Below are 18,572 nucleotides of genomic sequence, written 5' to 3'. Positions count from 1 at the left end.
AATGAAACATACAAAAATGGAAGGAAAGCACAAAACGGAGCTTCTGAAGAAACTGGAACCCACGCGATCGCGTTGTCCAGCAGCGAATCAGGAGCGACGCGGTCGCATGACTGACGCGACCGTGCGCCTTAAGCAGAACGCACATGACGCGGTCGCATGACTGACGCGACCGCGTGACGCACGCGGACGCGTGACAGAGGCCACGCACCAGAAATTGCAGAAAACGCTCATAGCGAATTCTGAAGCCCTTTTTGGCCCAAATCCAAGTCCAGAAGGCATAGACCAGAGGTTACAAAGTGGGGGAACGCATCCATTCAGGGGGAGCTCGCCAATTTTCACTTTCCATGATTTAGATTTAGTTTGAGAGAGGTTCTCTCCTCTCTCTCTTAGGATTAGGATTAGGATTTAGGACTTCTCTTAGTTTGTAAGAGTGACTCTCGATCCAGGTTTAATATTTACTTTAAAGCTTTTATTCGTACCTATAAATGTTGCCAACTTGACTTATGAATCCTTCCCATGTTATGATTTGAATTAATGATTATTTGAGGTATTTTAGTTATTGATTGCTTTCTCCTTAATTTGTGTTACCATTGCTTCCTATCTAAGGACATTTTTATTCCAACAATTTAACTTTTTCACTTTTGATCTTGGTTAAGAAATCAGTAACTCAACATTATTAAACTCAGCATAATTGATAATCGTTATCTTGATAATTGAACTGAACTTCAATAATCCCAACTTTTTCTTAGGAAAATAAATAGGATTCGAAGGTCAAACTAATTAGTCCCTTGACTTTCCTTTACTTTAGTAAAGGTTAACTAAGTGGAATTTAGATTCAACTTTCATTATTGTTGAGAGAGATAACTAAGTTGGACTTCCAATTTCTCTTACCTTGTCAAAAGATTGCTTTACAGTATTTATTTATTTTAATTGCCATTTAAATTATTTGTCATATCTACTCTTCACTCTCAACCCCGATTTTACAACCTCCATAACCAGTAATAAGAACATACTTCCTTGCAGTTCCTTGAGAAGATGACCCGAGGTTTGAATACTCGGTTAACAATTTTTAAAGGGGTTTGTTACTTGTGACACCCAAAACGTTTGTATGAAAGGACTTTTGAAGTTTTAGAAACTATACTTGCAACGAGGATATATCCGCAAATTTCTAGACCACGCAAAAGTTCTCTCATCACTTACCCATTCACTGTCTGAAATGGGATATATGATACCTGCTTCCAATAGTCTGGTCACTTCCTTTTTGACAACTTCCAAGATGGTGGGATTCAATCTTCTTTGGGGTTGACGGACAGGTCTTGCTCCCTCTTCTAAAAATATTCTGTGCTCACATACTTGAGGGTTGATGCCTACTATGTCTACTAAGCTCCACCCGATTGCCTTCTTATGCTTCCTCAGCACATCAAGTAACTGCTCTTCTTGTTGAGAAGTAAGTTCCCTTGCAATGATAACTGGAAACCTCTGCTCATCTTCGAGATAAGCATATTTGAGATGCGGAAGGAGGGGTTTCAATTCTAACTTCTGATCATGAGCAGGCTCTGGATTATCTGGGGCTTGTGAAAATGGCGAAGTGCCCTCATTGTCAATTAAAAGGGTCTCCACACTTGGACCTTGTCCAGTATGCCTCTCTTCAAACTCTTCCTTGTGAACTTTAGCTACACTTTCATCTATGACATCACACTGGAAGATAGAACAATCTTCTGGGGGGTTGTCAATGACTCCATTCAGATTGAAGATTACTATGCGGCCATCTATTTCAAAGGAGTATGTTCCTAAAAAAGCATCCAATTTGAATTTTGATGTCTTCAGGAATGGTCTTCTGAGTAGGATTGATGATGGCTTATCTGAATCATTATGGGGCATCTCCAAGATATAAAAATCAGTGGGAAATGTAAGCCCTTTAATGTTCACCAAAACATCTTCAGCAACTCCAGCCACTGTAATAATGCTTTTATCTGCTAACACAAAACGAGCTGCCGACCTTTTTAAGGGAGGGAGCCTCAAAATATCATATATAGACAAAGGCATTATACTGACACATGCTCCTAAATCACACATGCAATCATAAATTACTACACCACCAATAGTACAGCTAACTATACAAGGACCTGGATCACTACATTTTTCAGGTAATCCTCCCATTAAAGCAGATATAGAACTACCTAAAGGAATAGTTTCTAATTCATTAATTTTGTCTTTATGGATACATAAGTCTTTTAGAAACTTTGCATATTTAGGTACCTGTTGAATAACATCAAAAAGAGGAACAGTTACCTCAACCTTTTTGAATATTTCTACCATTTTGGGGTCGGGTTCCAGCTGCTTCCTGGGCTTCCTTGCAAGTTGTGGAAATGGAATAGGAGTAGTGTTTTCTGTGGTGTTTGCGCCTTTTAGTGCTTCCTCCTGTGGTTGAGCTATTTCTTCTTCAGCTATGTCCTGTATGTCCTCTTCCTCTTCAACCTCTTCTATTTCTACTACCCCTTCAGCTGAGGTGTGTTCTGGTGGGCTTGGTTCCTCCTGATTCCTCTCCTGCAGTGTGGTTCCAGACCTTAGGGTGATGGCATTAATGCCTCCTTTTGGATTGGGTAATGGTTGAGAGGGGATTCCAGTGGAGCTTGAAGGTTGGTTACTAGAATTTTGCATTGATCCAATCTGTGACATAAGAGCTTGCAAAGTAGAGGTGAGACCATTCAGACTGGCATTAATACTATTCATGATGTTATTTTCCATGGTCTGTTGTCTTCGCTCAAAAGATTGTAGTAGCTCTTCATTAGGAGATAAAGAAGAATGAGTAAATTGAGAGGTCTGCTATTGATTGTTCTGTGGTCCTTGGTTTTGCCTCAGCTGAGGTGCTCTGTAAGGTTGATTCTGCTGCCTGTTGTTGTTATTATTCCACCTCTGATTTCCCTGATTATCTCGGTCTCCTCTGTTATTGTTGTTCCTCCAATTCTGGTTAGAATTGTCCTGCCATCCATGGTTATTATTTCCACTTTGATTGTACCCTTGGTTGGGGCGGTCATAGAAGTTATGAGTGGATGCCACCATGTTGTCTTCTTGTTGGAGCTGCGGGCATTCATCAGTGTAATGGCTATAATCAGCACAGATTCCGCAAATTCTTTGCGGGACTAATTGTTGGTTTTACTGTGGTGGAGGAGGTTGAGCTTGCTGAGCTTGTTGTTGATTCAATTGCATCTGCTTCAGCAAGTTGGTCATCTCACATATACTCTGAGCTAGAGCCGCAGTCTCTCTGTTAGAGGATACTTCTGCAATGGCTTTTGAACGGCCTTGCTTTTGCCTGTGGTTCCTAGTAGATTCAGCTAAATCATTGATCAATTGCCAAGCCTCATCAGTGGTCTTGTACTTCTTCATAGACCCATTGCTAGCACTTTCCAATGTGGTCTTATCTTGGGGCCTCATGCCCTGTGTGATATAGCTAAGTAACACTATCTTGTCAATCATGTGGTGGGGGCATGCTTCCAGAAGATTATTGAAGTGCTCCCAGTATTCAAAGAGAGTCTTATTGTCATCCTGAACAACTGTGGAAATGTCTTTCCTCAGCTTATCAGTAACTTCAGATGGAAAGAATTTCTCCAAAAACTCCTTTCTGAGTGTATCCCAGTTGGATACATTTGCTAGAGGTTGAGTGTAGTACCACTCTCTTGCTTTTCCCTCGAGAGAAAATGGGAAAGCTTTCAGCAAAATTGAAGTTTCATCAGTACCATCACGCCTGACAGTAGAACAGGCTGCCTGGAAATCTCTCAAGTGCTTGATAGGCTCTTGAGCAGGTAGGCCATGAAACTTGGGCATCAAATTTAGCAGTGCGGTCTTTATTTCAAAATCTGTAGCTACCGCTAGATGATGCGCTTGAAACGGTTGCATTGTAAAATCAGGGACTCTTTCCTCCTGGATGGTAACTCTCCTAGCTGCCATGTCTTCTGCACGTAAAACAACCGAATCAGTAGAACGGGGCTGGTTTCTTTCTCAAGTTCACTTTCAGATCCACCCTCAGAGCGGACTAACCGACGCTGATCTCGCCTTATTCGTGAAATAGTCCTTTCAATTTCAGGATCGAATATTAGCAAGCGCGAATCAGGAAGTGAACGCGTCATTTGATGAAAGAAACATGCAGCTCATAGTAGCAAAATAAAATAAAATGCAAATAAATAAATTCTAATTAATAACTTTAGCACTCTATTGCAAGTCCCCGGTAACGGCGCCAAAAATTGATGAGACACAGAAGTTGGTGAATTAAAAATTATTAAAATAGTTACGTTGCAAGTATAGTTCTTAACTCACCGAAAATCTGCCTATCAATTTAGAAATATGTCACAGAGAGTTTAAATTAAAAATTACTGGGAGTTAGAGTCCTAGGTCGTCTCCCAACGAGTTGCAGAAAAGTGTGCTATTTTATTAATCAGATGTTCCAAAAGGTTGAGTTAAGTAGATGGAAAATTAAATTGAGAAAATTTAAATAATATGAATAAAAGCCTTGACTGGGAGTTGATTAGTTGGAATCTCTATTATTGATGGGATGATTTCAAGATTAATTTATAATTAATGGTTATTCTGTTTAGTTATCCTTTACTATGTAAAGGAAAGTCAAACAAGTTGGAATGCTAGATCTATTCACGAGTTGCAACCCACTTAGTTCAAAGGGATTGGTGTTAGTGACTGGATAGCAATCCAACAGTTAACCCAATTACAAATTCTCTTTCAATCCTTCCAACTCAAGAGTTCCTTTCAATCAACTCCCCATCAAGTGAAGAAACTACTCACTCATTGTAAATAATAAATCCATAACATATGAAAGAGAATTAAAAGAAGACATGATTATTGGAATGGAAAATAAATTAAAATGGAAGAAATAATCCTTGTATTAAATAATCATGAAAGTATTCAAATGACAAAATTGAACAAAGCAAAGAACATGGAAGAATAAAACCAAGTTAAGAGAACGAACTAGAATGACGAAGTCTTGATGAGGAAATAACTCTTCTCAATGTTCCAATGCTAAGACCAATTAAAAATTAAAATTCTAAAACCTAGAGAGAAAAACCTAAAGGAGTAAAACTAGATCTAAAAACTGAAAACTGTGTAGAATGAATGTTGTATTTTGTTTCTACATATTCTCTGGCTCTAGTCTGCTGTTCCGGACCGAAAAATGGGTCGAAATAAGGTCCAAAATCGCCCCCAGTGAATTTTGCAGATTATGCAGATCGCACATGTCACACGATCGCGTCATCCATGCGGACGCGTCATTCGCGCTTTTCCTTGCCATGCGTTCGCGTCGTCCACGCTACCGCGTCGCTTGAGCTTTTCCAATCCGCGCGGTCGCGTGAGCCATGCGGCCGCGTCACTGCGATTTGCTCTCTTTCGCGCGGTCGCGTGAGCCATGCGACCACGTCACTTCTCGCTGGTTATCTCCTCAAATTCTTGTGTTCCTTCCATTTTTGCTAGATTCCTTTCCAATCTCCAACTCATTCATGCCTTATAAAGTCTAAAACACTCAACACACAGATCACGGCATCAAATGGAATAAAGGAGAATTAAAAATACATAATTAAAGTCTCTAGGAAGCAGTTTTCAAACATGTTATAAATTCAGGAAGGAATTATAATTTCATGCTAATTTAATGAATAAGTGGGTAAGGATCATGATAAAATCACACAATTAAACACAATATAAACCATAAAATAGTGGTTTATCACTTATTTTGGGGGATTTTATCAACTTTTCTCACATTTATTCAATGAAATAGCATGGTTTTGCAATTCTCCCTTGATTTGTGCCTAAATGTGAAAACATGCTTTTTAAGCCTTAAAATAGCTAAATTCAATTCACTTTAATTCCATTCGATGCCTTGATATATTTTTTGAGTGATTTCAGGTTCATAAGGCAAGTATTGGATGGAAGAAGTGAGGAGAAAAGCATGCAAAGTGAGAGAACTCATGAAGAAATGAAGGAACCGTAAAGCTGTCAAGCCTGAACTCTTTGCACTCAATCAACCATAACTTGAGCTATAGAGGTCCAAATGAGGCGGTTCTATTTGCATTGGAAAGCTAACATCTGGGGCTTCAAAAGGATATAAAATTTGCCATATGTTACTTCACGCTCAGGGGCGCGCACGCGCCATGTACGCGTGCGCGCCGATGCTGCTCGTGGCCCACTAAAGTGAAATCGCCCCCAGCAATTTCTGAAGCACTTTGGGCCCAACCCAACTCATTTCTGATGCTATTTCATGCAGAATTCAAGCTTGGGTAAGGGAGGAGCAGTTGTTTGTAGCATTAACATCATGTAGGTTAGTTTCTAGAGAGAGAAGCTCCCTCTTCTCTCTAGAATTAGGTTAGGTTAATCCATCTTAGATCTAGGCATGATTCTTGATTTCATCTTGTTTCTTTTCCAATTTCTTTTTCTACTACTCTATTCTTCTTAGCTCTTTTGTCAATTTACTTTTATGTCTCTTTTATGTTTATGAACACTCATGTTGGATCTTGTTTACATTTGATGAAATTTAATGATGATGTTTCTTTTATTGATGATTTGAGTTGTTGATTTACTTTCCTTACAATTTGTAGTTGATAGATTTTACTATTTCTTATCATTTATTATGCTTCCCTTTATTACCCACCAAGTGTTTGACAAAATGCTTGGTTGGACTTTAGAGTAGATTTTGAACATTCTTGGCTTGGGAAGAGTAATTGGGCAATCTTGAGTCATTAATACCCAATTTACATTGGTGATCTAGAATTGTTAGTTAATATCATTTTCAATGACGCTAATCTTTTGCTAATTCAATTAGTGAGTTTATTAGGATTTTTTATTTGAGATTAACTAGTCTTGTTTGACTTTCTCTCATGGAAGATAACTTATACCTTCTTCCAATGTTGGAGATGACGAAATAAGATAAATTCTTGTTTATTATTGTGATATGATTGATTAGTCTTGTTTGACATTCTCCCTATGTAAAGATAACATGATACCTTCTTCTATTTGTTAGAGTTGACTAAATAAGATGAATTGATCATTGTATGACTAGGATAGAAAGCCTAAGAACTCAACCTTTGCCATGAATGTCTCTCTTTATTAATTGCCTTCTTTAGTTACTTGCTTGATTTACTTTTCTTGTCATTTAATTTCTTGCCAAACACAAAATCAAAACCCCTTACCCCTTTATAGCCAATAATTGAGCACTTCATTGCAATTCCTTGTGAGACGACCCGGAGTCTAAATACTTCGGTTAATTTTCATTTGGGGTTTGTTACATGTGACAACTCAATATTTTTTATTGGGAGGATTGTTTGTTGGTGTAGAACTATACTTGCAACCAGAATTCATTCATTTGAAGAAATTCTATACCATCACAACAATTCGCTTCAAATCACCTTCCCAAGCCAAGAACATAAAATTCTATTCTAACATCCTCTCAAGCATTTTGACAAACACTTGGAAGGAACAAAAGAAAAGCATAGTAAATTAACAACAAGAATGAAATCTATCAACAATTATTGCAAGGAATTAACAACAACAATCAAAAGGAACATTATTGACATGAATTACCACAAATTAAATTGAAAGAAAATAGAAGAAACAAGAGTAGATCAACAACAAGTATGGAACCAAAGTAGAAGAAATTACAACAAAAGAATAGAAGAACAACATGTAACAACAAAGAATTGAGAGGTAGAAGTAGAAGAGAGCATGAATTAAACCTAGATCTAAGATTATTGAACTAAACCTAATCCTAATTCCTAGAGAGAAGTGAGAGCTTCTCTCTCTAAAACTAACTAAAACTAATCCTAATGTGTGTAGAATGATGGAATCCCCCCGTTTTTTAATCCTTGCCTCTTTTAAGTGTTTTTGGCGCCAAAGTTGACTTAGATTGGGCCCCACGACTTCTCAAAATTCGCTGCGCATGTTTTCACTTTAAAATCTTGTGCCAGCATCGATGCGTATGCGTACAGCACGTGTGCGTGTCCCTTGAGTTTTTGCGATCCACGCGTGCACGTACACTGCGCGTGCGCGTCCATGAGCTCATCCAATTCTTTGGCTTTTCTATGTGTTCTCAATTTTGCATGCTTTTCTCTTCACTCTTTTGATCCATTCCTAGCCTTTTCAACCTGAAATTACTAACAAACACATCAAGGCATTTAGCGGAATCAAAGGTGAATCAAAATTGTCAAATTCAAGGTCTAAAAAGCATGTTTTCACATTTAAGCACAAACGGAGGGAGAATAACAAAACCATGCTATTTCATTGAATAAATGTGAGAAAAGGTTGATAAAATACTCTAAATTCATCACAAGATAAACCCTGAAAACGGGATTTATCAGAGCAATTTCAATTTAACTAGATAACATCCAATGTAATTCTACTCTAGAACTAAACAAGTAACTATAACTAAAGTCAATACAATTGAAATTTTTTGTTTTCAAATGTGAATAATAAAGGGAACTCTTGGCTAGGCATAGGAATTGGGGTCACCATCCTTGTCTAATGACCATATCTTGACAATTATGAGGAACCAAACTCACTAAGTCTACCTCCAAGAGCTTTAAGTACGTAATGTTTACTCCTAAGCTTGAGGTACGTCAAGTGGCTTGATCAATCTCAACTCATAAGTCCCAATCCAACTACCAATTGACTTAGTAGTGGATTAGTGTCAATGGGTATCAACTTGACCACTAAGGGTTCTCAAATCACCAAATCAATTAGACCCAATGACAAAAGTTTACCCAATTCCCTTAGCCTAGGCCAAGAGGCAAGAAAACTACTCCATAATCAAAGGAAACATTTCATCAAACACATGGTATGCATTAATAAAAGACATTTTCAAATTGCAAATAAATTGAAAATTAAAAGCATCCACTTACAATTATCAAAGGAGAACTACTCAAACAACACTATTAATCATGGAGAACATCAATGTATCATTAGAAATTCAAGATCCACAAAGTTCATAAGATGAATAGAAAATGGGAAATAACAAGAGAACAACAATCTAACATAAGATCTAAACAAAATTATACTAGAAAAGTCAAATTAAGTAATCAAAACTAGAAATCAACAAAATCCAATTCAGAATTTAACAAGAAAAGATCAAATCAAACTAGATCTAGAGAGGAATAATGGTTTCTCTCTCTAGAAGAACAAGAACCAAAGAAAACTAGCCAAAATTAAGTCTAAGTGTGTAATGAATGATCCCCCCCTTTCCCCTTAGAATTCTTGGGTCTTTTCCATGCAGATTCAGCTTGAATTTGGGCCTCTAGAGCCTCACAAATTGCCAGGCACGATTTCTTTAATGAGGTCACGTGCATCTCGTCACGCGTACGCGTCATGTATGTGTGCGCGTCGCCTGAATTTCGCGATCCACGCGTGCGCATGATGCACGTGTGTGCGTCGATGAGGATTTCACCAATCCACGCGGATGCGCCACTCTTCGCGCGCCATACTCAACTCCTTGCATCCACATGTGAGCGTACGGTGCACGTGCGAGTCAAGGTTGATTTCCTAAAGCCCAATTCTTCATGTTCCTTCCACTTGTGCATGCTTCCTTCCTCTTTTCTAGGCCATTCTTGCCCTACAAACTCTGAAATCACTCAACAAACATATCACGGCATCGAATGGTGATAAAAGAGGATCAAAATATGGCATTTTTAAAGCAAAATAAGCATGTTTTCCATCATAAAGCAATATTAGGAAGAGAACACAAAACCATGCAATTTCTGTGAATAAGTGTGGAAAATAATTACGAAAGCCCCAAATTCTACACAATATAAACCACAAAATTGAGGTTTATCAAACCTCCCGACACTTAAACCTAGCATGTCCTCATGCTAAAGATAAAAGACCAAAGACATGGGAGAAAAGGGTCATGAAGTACAAACTACCTAACTAAATGCATGTAACCAATGTAAATACGTCTATCTACTTGCTCAAGAGTAAATCTATCCTCCAAGAACACATATGAGCATATAGGGCTAAGGTGACATGTAGTCCATGAATCCTACCAATTTGAACATCAGAATGAAGTGCATATAACTTGCGAGATGACCGCTTGTGAAAGCCAGGAACGAGGAGTTGAGCATCGAACCCTCACCGAAAGTGTATCCGCTCTATTCGCTCAAGTGTATAGGGTTCGTCACTCAATCCTCTTCTAATCATGCTTTCCAAGATTTATCTTTCATCTAACAATCAACAGTTATTCAATGCATGCATACAAGTATCATGAGGTCTTGTTCATATGTTGTAATGGGGCTAGGTAAAGGTAGGGGTGTATATGGTCAAGTGAGCTTGAAATTTGAATCTTTGATAAACCTAAGACTTCACCAACACATACAACAACCTATATAATTCTAACACAATACCTAACTACCTATGATTATCACTTTTTTACATACTCATGCATTCTCCTTAATTCACCTTCCATATGCATTGTTATTGTTACTTTGCTTTGGGGCATTTTTGTCCCTTTTTTATTGATTTTATTTTTTTTCTATTTTCTCTATTTTTATATATATATATATATATATATATTTTTTTTTTTCTACAAACGTATCAATGCATATGGTTTAACATATTTAATGTATGAGTATGTGCCCAATCCCATGATTTTCAACAAAAATACAAAATACACTTTTACCTCAACCAATATTCCTAGTTTCTCCTACCCAAATGATACACACCCTCACTAGCCTAAGCTAATCAAAGATCCAAATTAAGGGATATTTATTGTTTTTCACTTAGGGGTAATGATGTGCTAATATTAAGAACAAAAGGGATTAAATGGCTTAAAATTGGCTAACAATGGTTGATAAAAGTTAGGCTATTTGGGTAAGTGAGCTAAATGAATTGATGGTCTCAATCCTATAAATACATGTATACATGGAATAATAGATATAAAGAATCGAACAAAGCAAGGATTACAATCATAGAGAGAGAATAATGCACACAAGAATGGGAATAAGTGGTTAGAAGATATAACCACACAATAAGGCTCAAAACTCACATGCTTGTGTTCTCAGCTCAAACACCATGTTCCAAAATACATTCTTCACGCAAGTTTATCTTAAGAAAAATTTTTCGAAATTGGTAGGGTACCATGAAAATACAGTTTCTTGGGAAAGATGTCATCACCCTAACCAAGTAGTACTAACAATAAAAACTAACTAAACATGCAAGGTGTCCTAATTAACAAAACAATAGAGAATTAAAGTCCATAGATGTTGAAAAGAGGAGATTATTACCTACAGAGATCGGTCGAACGACCTCCCCACACTTAAGAATTAGCACGGTCCTCCGTGCTACTAGCAAGGTGCAATGGGTGGTCGGGTTTGGAACTTCCACTATCCCGTTCGCGAGTGCTCTCTTCACTTAAATACGAGGTGGATGTGGAGATCTCTGGTTCCTCCATAGAAGGGGTCACACAACTCAAAAGCTTCTTTATGTAAGCGTACCGGCGTTGGTTCTGTCGTTCATATCTATCTATCTTCCTATGGAGGTCCTCAAGTCGTTGGTGGAAAGATCTTTGTGATGTAGAAGAAGTGGTAGGGATATCTAAGGGAATAGCTATCTCAAGATTTCCGGGTTCCGCTGGGGGCTTGAGATATTTTTCGGTTGGGACCACGTCGCCCTCTACCAGAATCATTGCTTTTCGATCCTTAGGCTCCCGGGGAACACCAGTAGTAGCAATTAACTCCATCACCAAGGCGGGAAAAGGTAGGTTACCCTTAGCATGAACACGACCCACGGCTTGGTGGATGAGGCGAGCAATGTTAACCGGCCGCTCTGTGAGTATACACCAAACTAGCAAGGCTAGATCTGCGGTGATCAACGTCTCGTGAGTGCTGGGAAATACGTAATGAGACAAGATCTGGGTCCATGCTCAAGCCTCTACAGTTAAAAAATATGCAAGAATGCCCTTAGGTCGGGGCCTGAGTCTCCCTCGGGTCCAAAATGTATCCAGTTCGGCAATAACCCGGCGGACAGCTTCCCAATCAAAAACAGAATTGAATTCATCACGCTGACGGAAGGCCTCTTGGTAACCATCTACCTTATCCGGTACGAGTGGGACTCGGAGTACTTCTTGAATAGCTTTCTCGAAAATTGGAACTTGCTTCCAACGCATGAAAACAGTCTAAAGAGAAGGTGAGAATTAATTGGTGTAGAACTCTACCACCCATGAGAGATTTGCCTCTTGTGGTCTCCTCATAAGAAATCCCTATCCTCGTCGCTCAATGCGAGGTATGACAAACTGAACTAAATGACCCGGAGGGTTAAGAAGGGGTTCAAAATGATAATTCTGTGCAATCATGATGGGAAATATTAGCTCGCAATAGCGGTTGGGAAACCTAGTGGGATCTCTCGAGGGGTTGTCCTTCTCTAGGTCATCAATCTTAATGATGCTTCGCGCCTTATTGGGGAGAGGTTTAGCCTTGGGCGCGTGTTACGCTTTGGTGGTGGCTTTTTGAGGTGCCCTTTTGGTAGGCGGCTTCTTCTGTGCCTTTTCCTTGTTCTTTTTGATGGCCATCTTAAAAAGGAGAGGAAAGAGAAGACACTAAACTCAAAGAGACCACACTCAAAGTATAACATGCTAGCGAGAAAAGTGCCACCAAAGAATATGTATTTTGGAAGCATGACAGCTGCAACATGCAAACAAGACAACTATTGAAATTCAGAGCAATGCACTAGCATGTGATGCAAGAGTGAAAAAGGCGTGCAAGTAAGGCATGAGAAGAATAAACTCAAGCATCGCTAACAACCTCAAGTGACATATGCAAGAAAGATAAAAAGCTTAAGAAAATCAATTACCTAATCTAACTCCAAGACAATAAGGCATGCAAAAGGAATAAAGTGGAGTTAGAGAGGGTTGGAATACAATTCTTGCAATATGACCTAAGGAAGCAAGGAATGGGTATACACATATGAGTGGTAGAGATGAAGTGCAATGAGTTCAATGTACAATAAGAAGGCAAGTGTATTGATAGAAGAGCACCAATTTGAAAGCATAGTGTCAAAATTGACTAAAAATGTGATAGGTGCAATTCAACAAACACTTGGTGTGCAACATCCAAACCATAAGCACATTGAATAAATGCAAAAGTACAATACTCCAAAATGATATACCCAACATCAGAACACCATCACATAATCACAAAAGATTCAAAAGATAACAAACCAACCCATCAAAGCAAGAGGTAACTCAAATTTTAACATCCATAGAAAATGTCAAGAAAAAGAAGAAAGAAATCAAATAAACAAGAGTAAATTAAACAAGTGCAACTAAGAGAAATAAGAGAAAGTAAAGACATGCAATTAAGAAAGAAAGGCATAAAGTAAAGACAAAGAGAATGGAAAAGAATATGACCTCGAGAGGAATGGAGAAGATAAGGTGCAAGTAAGAGAAAGGGAAGGAGGGAAGAGAGAGAAGAGGAGAGAGAAAGTGGGGACCGCCGGAGGTGGTGGTCATCGGTAGGTGAAGTTGTCGGTAGTGGTGGGCGAGAGAAGTGGTGAAGAGGGAAAGGGAAAGAAGAGATGAGAAGAGGAAGAAGAAGGTGGAAGAAGGAGGTGAGAAGAAAAATTTGAAACAGGGCGCGCTAGTGCATACCTGCGTCCGAGGATCGACGCGCGCGCATGCTACGCGTACGCGTGGAATGACGAAAAGAAGAGGGGCGCGCGAGCACCACCCACACGTACGCGTGGGTAAGGGAACAGGTAAGGGATGCGTATGCGTTATAGCGCACGCATAAGTGAAAGCAACTGCGCATTTCTTGCATTGCTTGCGCAATGCTCGCGCAAGTCTCGGGTGTTGTGTACTGGGAACGCAGGTAAGGCGACTGATGCGTACGTGTCATGTGCGCGCACACGTGGGCGGGCAAGATGGAAAAACGACGCGTGAACATGCTATGCGCGCACGCGTGAGTAGGAGTTGCGCGGTTTGCGTATTGCTTGTGCAATGCTTGCGCAACTCTCAGGAAAAATGTACCCAGATTGTCATACATAGCGACTGTTGCGTACGCGTCATGTGCGCGCACGCATGGAAAAGCAAGGGAGCAAAACGACGCGTGAGCATGCTATGCGCGCACGCGTGAGCAGGAGTTGCGCGTTTTGCACAATGCTTGCGCGATGCTTGCACAACTCTCGGGAAAAAGTGCCCAGACTTGCGAAAATGCAGGCGATGCGCACACATCTTGTATGCTTACGCATGCACCCCCCTTTTTTTTTCAACATAGTGAAAGGTATTTTAACACATTCCTGGCAGGTATTCAAGCTAGATAGTGAAGAAAACACTCACAAATTCATGCACCACTCAAAATAAAGCATTTTCTTTAACCTTATCAATTCATCCATACCAAGATTAATGAAATCTACATGAATATCATAACAATTCAACAAAATCAACAAAAGCCAGCATACCTAAGCAACTCAACAACACCAAAAAATCACAAAATTCACAAGAATCTAAAGCTAGAGGCAAGAAAGTATACATAAGGAAGATCTTACCATGGTGGGGTGTCTCCCACCAAGCACTTTTCTTTAACGTCCTTAAGTTGGACGGTCTTGTGCTTAAGCCTCCTCTCCTTTTGGTGCATCCTCATGCAGGAGCACATCCACTTCCCTTGGTGATTTGTAGTCATGGTACTTCTTCACTCTATGTCCATTCACCTTGAAAGTAGTATCACTTTGAGGGTCAAATAATTCCACTACCCCATAGGGCTTAACCTCATTTACTTTGAAGGGTCCTTCCCACCTTGAACGGAGCTTTCCAGGCATGAATTTGAGCCTCGAGTTATAGAGGAAAACTTCGTCACCTTCTTGAAAATCCTTCTTTCGGATATGGTGATCATGAAATGCCTTAGTCTTTTCCTTGTAGATTCGAGCATTCTCATATGCCTCCATCCTAAGACACTCAAGCTCCTCTAGTTGCAATTTTCTGGCCACACCCACCTTGGTGATGTCCATGTTACACTACTTCACTGCCCAATAGGCCTTGTGCTCAATTTCCACTGAAAGGTGGCATGCCTTGCCATAAACGATCCAGAAAGGACTCATCCCTAACGGGGTCTTATAGGCCGTCCTATATGCCCATAGTGCATCTCCAAACCGAGAGCTCCAGTCTTTCCTTTGTGGATTCACAACTTTCTCCAAAATTCGCTTAATCTCCCAGTTGGACACCTCCGCTTGCCTATTCGTTTGGGGGTGATAAGCAGTTGAAACCTTATGTAGTATCCCATAGTGCTTGAGCAGTGCTTCTACCTTCCTGTTACAAAAGTGGGAACCTTGGTCGCTCACGATTGCTCGCGGCGACCCATAGCGGCACACAATATTATTTCTAATGAAAGAAATCACGGCATTAGCATCATCAAGGTGGGTAGGTATCACTTTCACCCATTTTGATACGTATTCAACCGCCAACAGAATATATAGATACCCACTTGAGTTAGGAAATGGCCCCAAAAAGTCTATGCCCATACATCAAAGATTTCACAGAACAACATAGGTTGTTGAGGCATTTCATCCTTTTGGGATGCATTTCCTGACTTCTAACATTGGTGACTGGTCCACGAAATTGTGATCATCAATGGCGCCAACAACTTGGTACGCACTATTGTAATCTCAACTCTTTATCACAACTCTGCACAACTAACCAGCAAGTGCACTGGGTCGTCCAAGTAATAAACCTTACGTGAGTAAGGGTCGATCCCACGGAGATTGTCGGCTTGAAGCAAGCTATGGTCATCTTGCAAATCTCAGTCAGGCAGATTCAAATGGTTATGGAGAATTGATAATTAAAAGATGAATAAAATATAAAATAAAGATAGAGATACTTATGTAATTCATTGGTGAGAATTTCAGATAAGCATATGAAGATGCTTTGTTCCTTCTGAACCTCTGCTTTCCTATTGCCTTCTTCCAATCGTTCATACTCCTTTCCATGGCAAGCTTATGTTGGGTTTCACTGTTGTCAATGGCTACCTCCCGTCCTCTTAGTGAAAATGGTCCAAATGCACTGTCACCGCACGGCTAATCAGCTGTTGGTTCTCGATCATGTTGGAATAGGATCCATTGATCCTTTTGCGTCTGTCACTACGCCCAACACTCACGAGTTTGATGCTCGTCACAGTCATCCCTTCCCAGATCCTACTCGGAGTACTACAGACAAGGTTTAGACTTTCCGGATCTCATGAATACTACCAATTGATTCTAGCCTATACCACGAAGACTCTGATTTCATGGAATGGAAGGCTCGGTTGTTAGGCGAGGCAACCATGTGTCATGAACCAGAAGGCTAAGAGATACGCACTCAAGCTATTGCAAGTAGAACGGAAGTGGTTGTCAGGTACGCGTTCATAGGTGAGAATGATGATGAGTGTCATGGATCATCACATTCGTCAGGTTGAAGAACGAGTGTATATCTTAGAGAAGAAATAGGCTTGAGTTGAATAGAAAAACAATAGTACTTTGCATTAATTCATGAGGAACAGCAGAGCTCCACACCTTAATCTATGGTGTGTAGAAACTCTACCGTTGAAAATACAAAAGTGATAATGGTGGTCATTGGCTTCGGCCCCAGAGAGGGAACCAGAAGAACCAAGATGATCTGAAGATGAAAATACAATAGCAAAAGGTCCTATTTATAGAGAACTAGTAGCCTAGGGTTACAGAAATAAGTAATTAATGTAGAAATCTTCTTCTGGGCCCACTTGGTGTGTGCTTGGACTGAGCATTGAAGCTTTCACGTGTAGAGACTTTTCTTGGAGTTAAACGCCAGCTTTTGTGCTAGTTTGGGCGTTTAACTCCAGCTTTTATGCCAGTTCTGGCGTTTTGACGCCAGAATTTCTATGCTGACTTGGAACGCCGGTTTGGGCCATCAAATCTCGAGCAAAGTATGGACTATTATATATTGGTGGAAAGCCCAGGATGTCTACTTTTCAACGCAATTGAGAGTGCGCCAATTGGGCTTCTGTAGCTCCAGAAAATCTACTTCGAGTGCATGGAGGTCAGAATCCAACAGCATCTGCAGTCCTTTTTCAGCCTCTGAATCAGATTTTTGCTCAGGTCCCTCAATTTCAGCTAGAAAATACCTGAAATCACAGTAAAACACACAAACTCATAGTAAAGTCTAGAAATGTGATTTTTATTTAAAAACTAATAAAAATATAATAAAAACTAACTAAAACATACTAAAAACATACTAAAAATAATGCCAAAAAGCATATAAATTATCCGCTCATCACAACACCAAACTTAAATTGTTGCTTATCCCCAAGCAACTGAAAATCAAATAGGATAAAAAGAAGAGAATATACTATAAACTCCAAAATATCAATGAAACTTAGCTCCAATTAGATGAGCGGGACTAGTAGCTTTTTGCTTCTGAACAGTTTTGGCATCTCACTTTATCCTTTGAAGTTCAGAATGATTGGCATCTATAGGAACTCAGAATTCAGATAGTGTTATTGATTCGCCTAGTTCAGTATGTTGATTCTTGAACACAGTTACTTTATGAGTCTTGGCCGTGACCCTAAGCATTTTGTTTTCCAGTATTACCACCAGATACATAAATGCCACAGACACATAACTGGGTGAACCTTTTCAGATTGTGACTCAGCTTTGCTAGAGTCCCCAATTAGAGGTGTCCAGAGCTCTTAAGCACACTCTTTTTTTTTGCTTTGGACCACGACTTTAACCGCTCAGTCTCAAGCTTTTCACTTGACACCTTCACGCCACAAGCACATGGTTAGGGACAGCTTGGTTTAGCCGCTTAGGCCAGGATTTTATTCCTGTGGGCCCTCCTATCCACTAATACTCAAAGCCTTGGATCCTTTTTATTTTACCCTTGCCTTTTAGTTTAAAGGGCTATTGGCTTTTTCTGCTTGCTTTTTCTTTTTCTTTCTTTTTTCTTTTTTTTTTGCCAATTTTTTTCTCTTCTTTTTTTTTCCGCAAGCTTTTCACTATTTTTCTTGCTTCAAGAATCATTTTTATGATTTTTCAGATTATCAATAACATTTTTCCTTTTTCATCATTCTTTCAAGAGCCAACAATTTTAACATTTATAAACAACAAATTCAAAAAATATGCACTGTTCAAGCATTCATTCAGAAAACAAAAAGTATTGTCACCACATCAAAATAATTAAACTAGTTTCAAGGATGAATTCAAAATCATGTACTTCTTGTTCTTTTGTGATTAAAACATTTTTCTTTTAAGAAAGGTGATGGATTCATAGGACATTCATAGCTTTAAGACATAGACACTAAGACACTAATGATCATGTAATAAAGATACAAACATAGATAAACATAAAGCATAATTTTCGAAAAACAGAAAAATAAGAGCAATGAGATTAAAGAACGGGTCCACCTTAGTGATGGCGGCTTGTTCTTCCTCTTGAAGATCTTATGGAGTGCTTGAGCTCCTCAATGTCTCTTCCTTGCCTTTGTTGCTCCTCCCTCATGACTTTTTGGTCTTCTCTAATTTCATGGAGGAGGATGGAATGCTCTTGGTGCTCCACCCTTAGTTGTCCCATGTTGGAACTTAATTCTCCTAGGGAGGTA

At 39.4% G+C, this 18,572-nt stretch overlaps 1 protein-coding gene across 1 annotated transcript; it reads right to left on the bottom strand.

Annotated features, from left to right (window-relative positions):
• Nucleotides 1-14,580: 14,580 nt before the first annotated feature.
• On the bottom strand, nt 14,581-14,976 carry LOC148548359 (uncharacterized). Its single transcript, XM_088495606.1, has one exon. It carries the CDS (start codon nt 14,974-14,976, stop codon nt 14,581-14,583), a length of 396 nt encoding a protein of 131 aa, XP_088351732.1.
• Nucleotides 14,977-18,572: the final 3,596 nt, after the last annotated feature.

This window comes from Arachis ipaensis, chromosome B8 (assembly GCF_059453495.1).
Source record: "Arachis ipaensis isolate K30076 ecotype BB chromosome B8, ASM5945349v1, whole genome shotgun sequence".
NCBI classification, from domain to species: Eukaryota; Viridiplantae; Streptophyta; class Magnoliopsida; order Fabales; family Fabaceae; genus Arachis; species Arachis ipaensis.
This window is presented reverse-complemented; position numbering and strand designations above follow the sequence as displayed.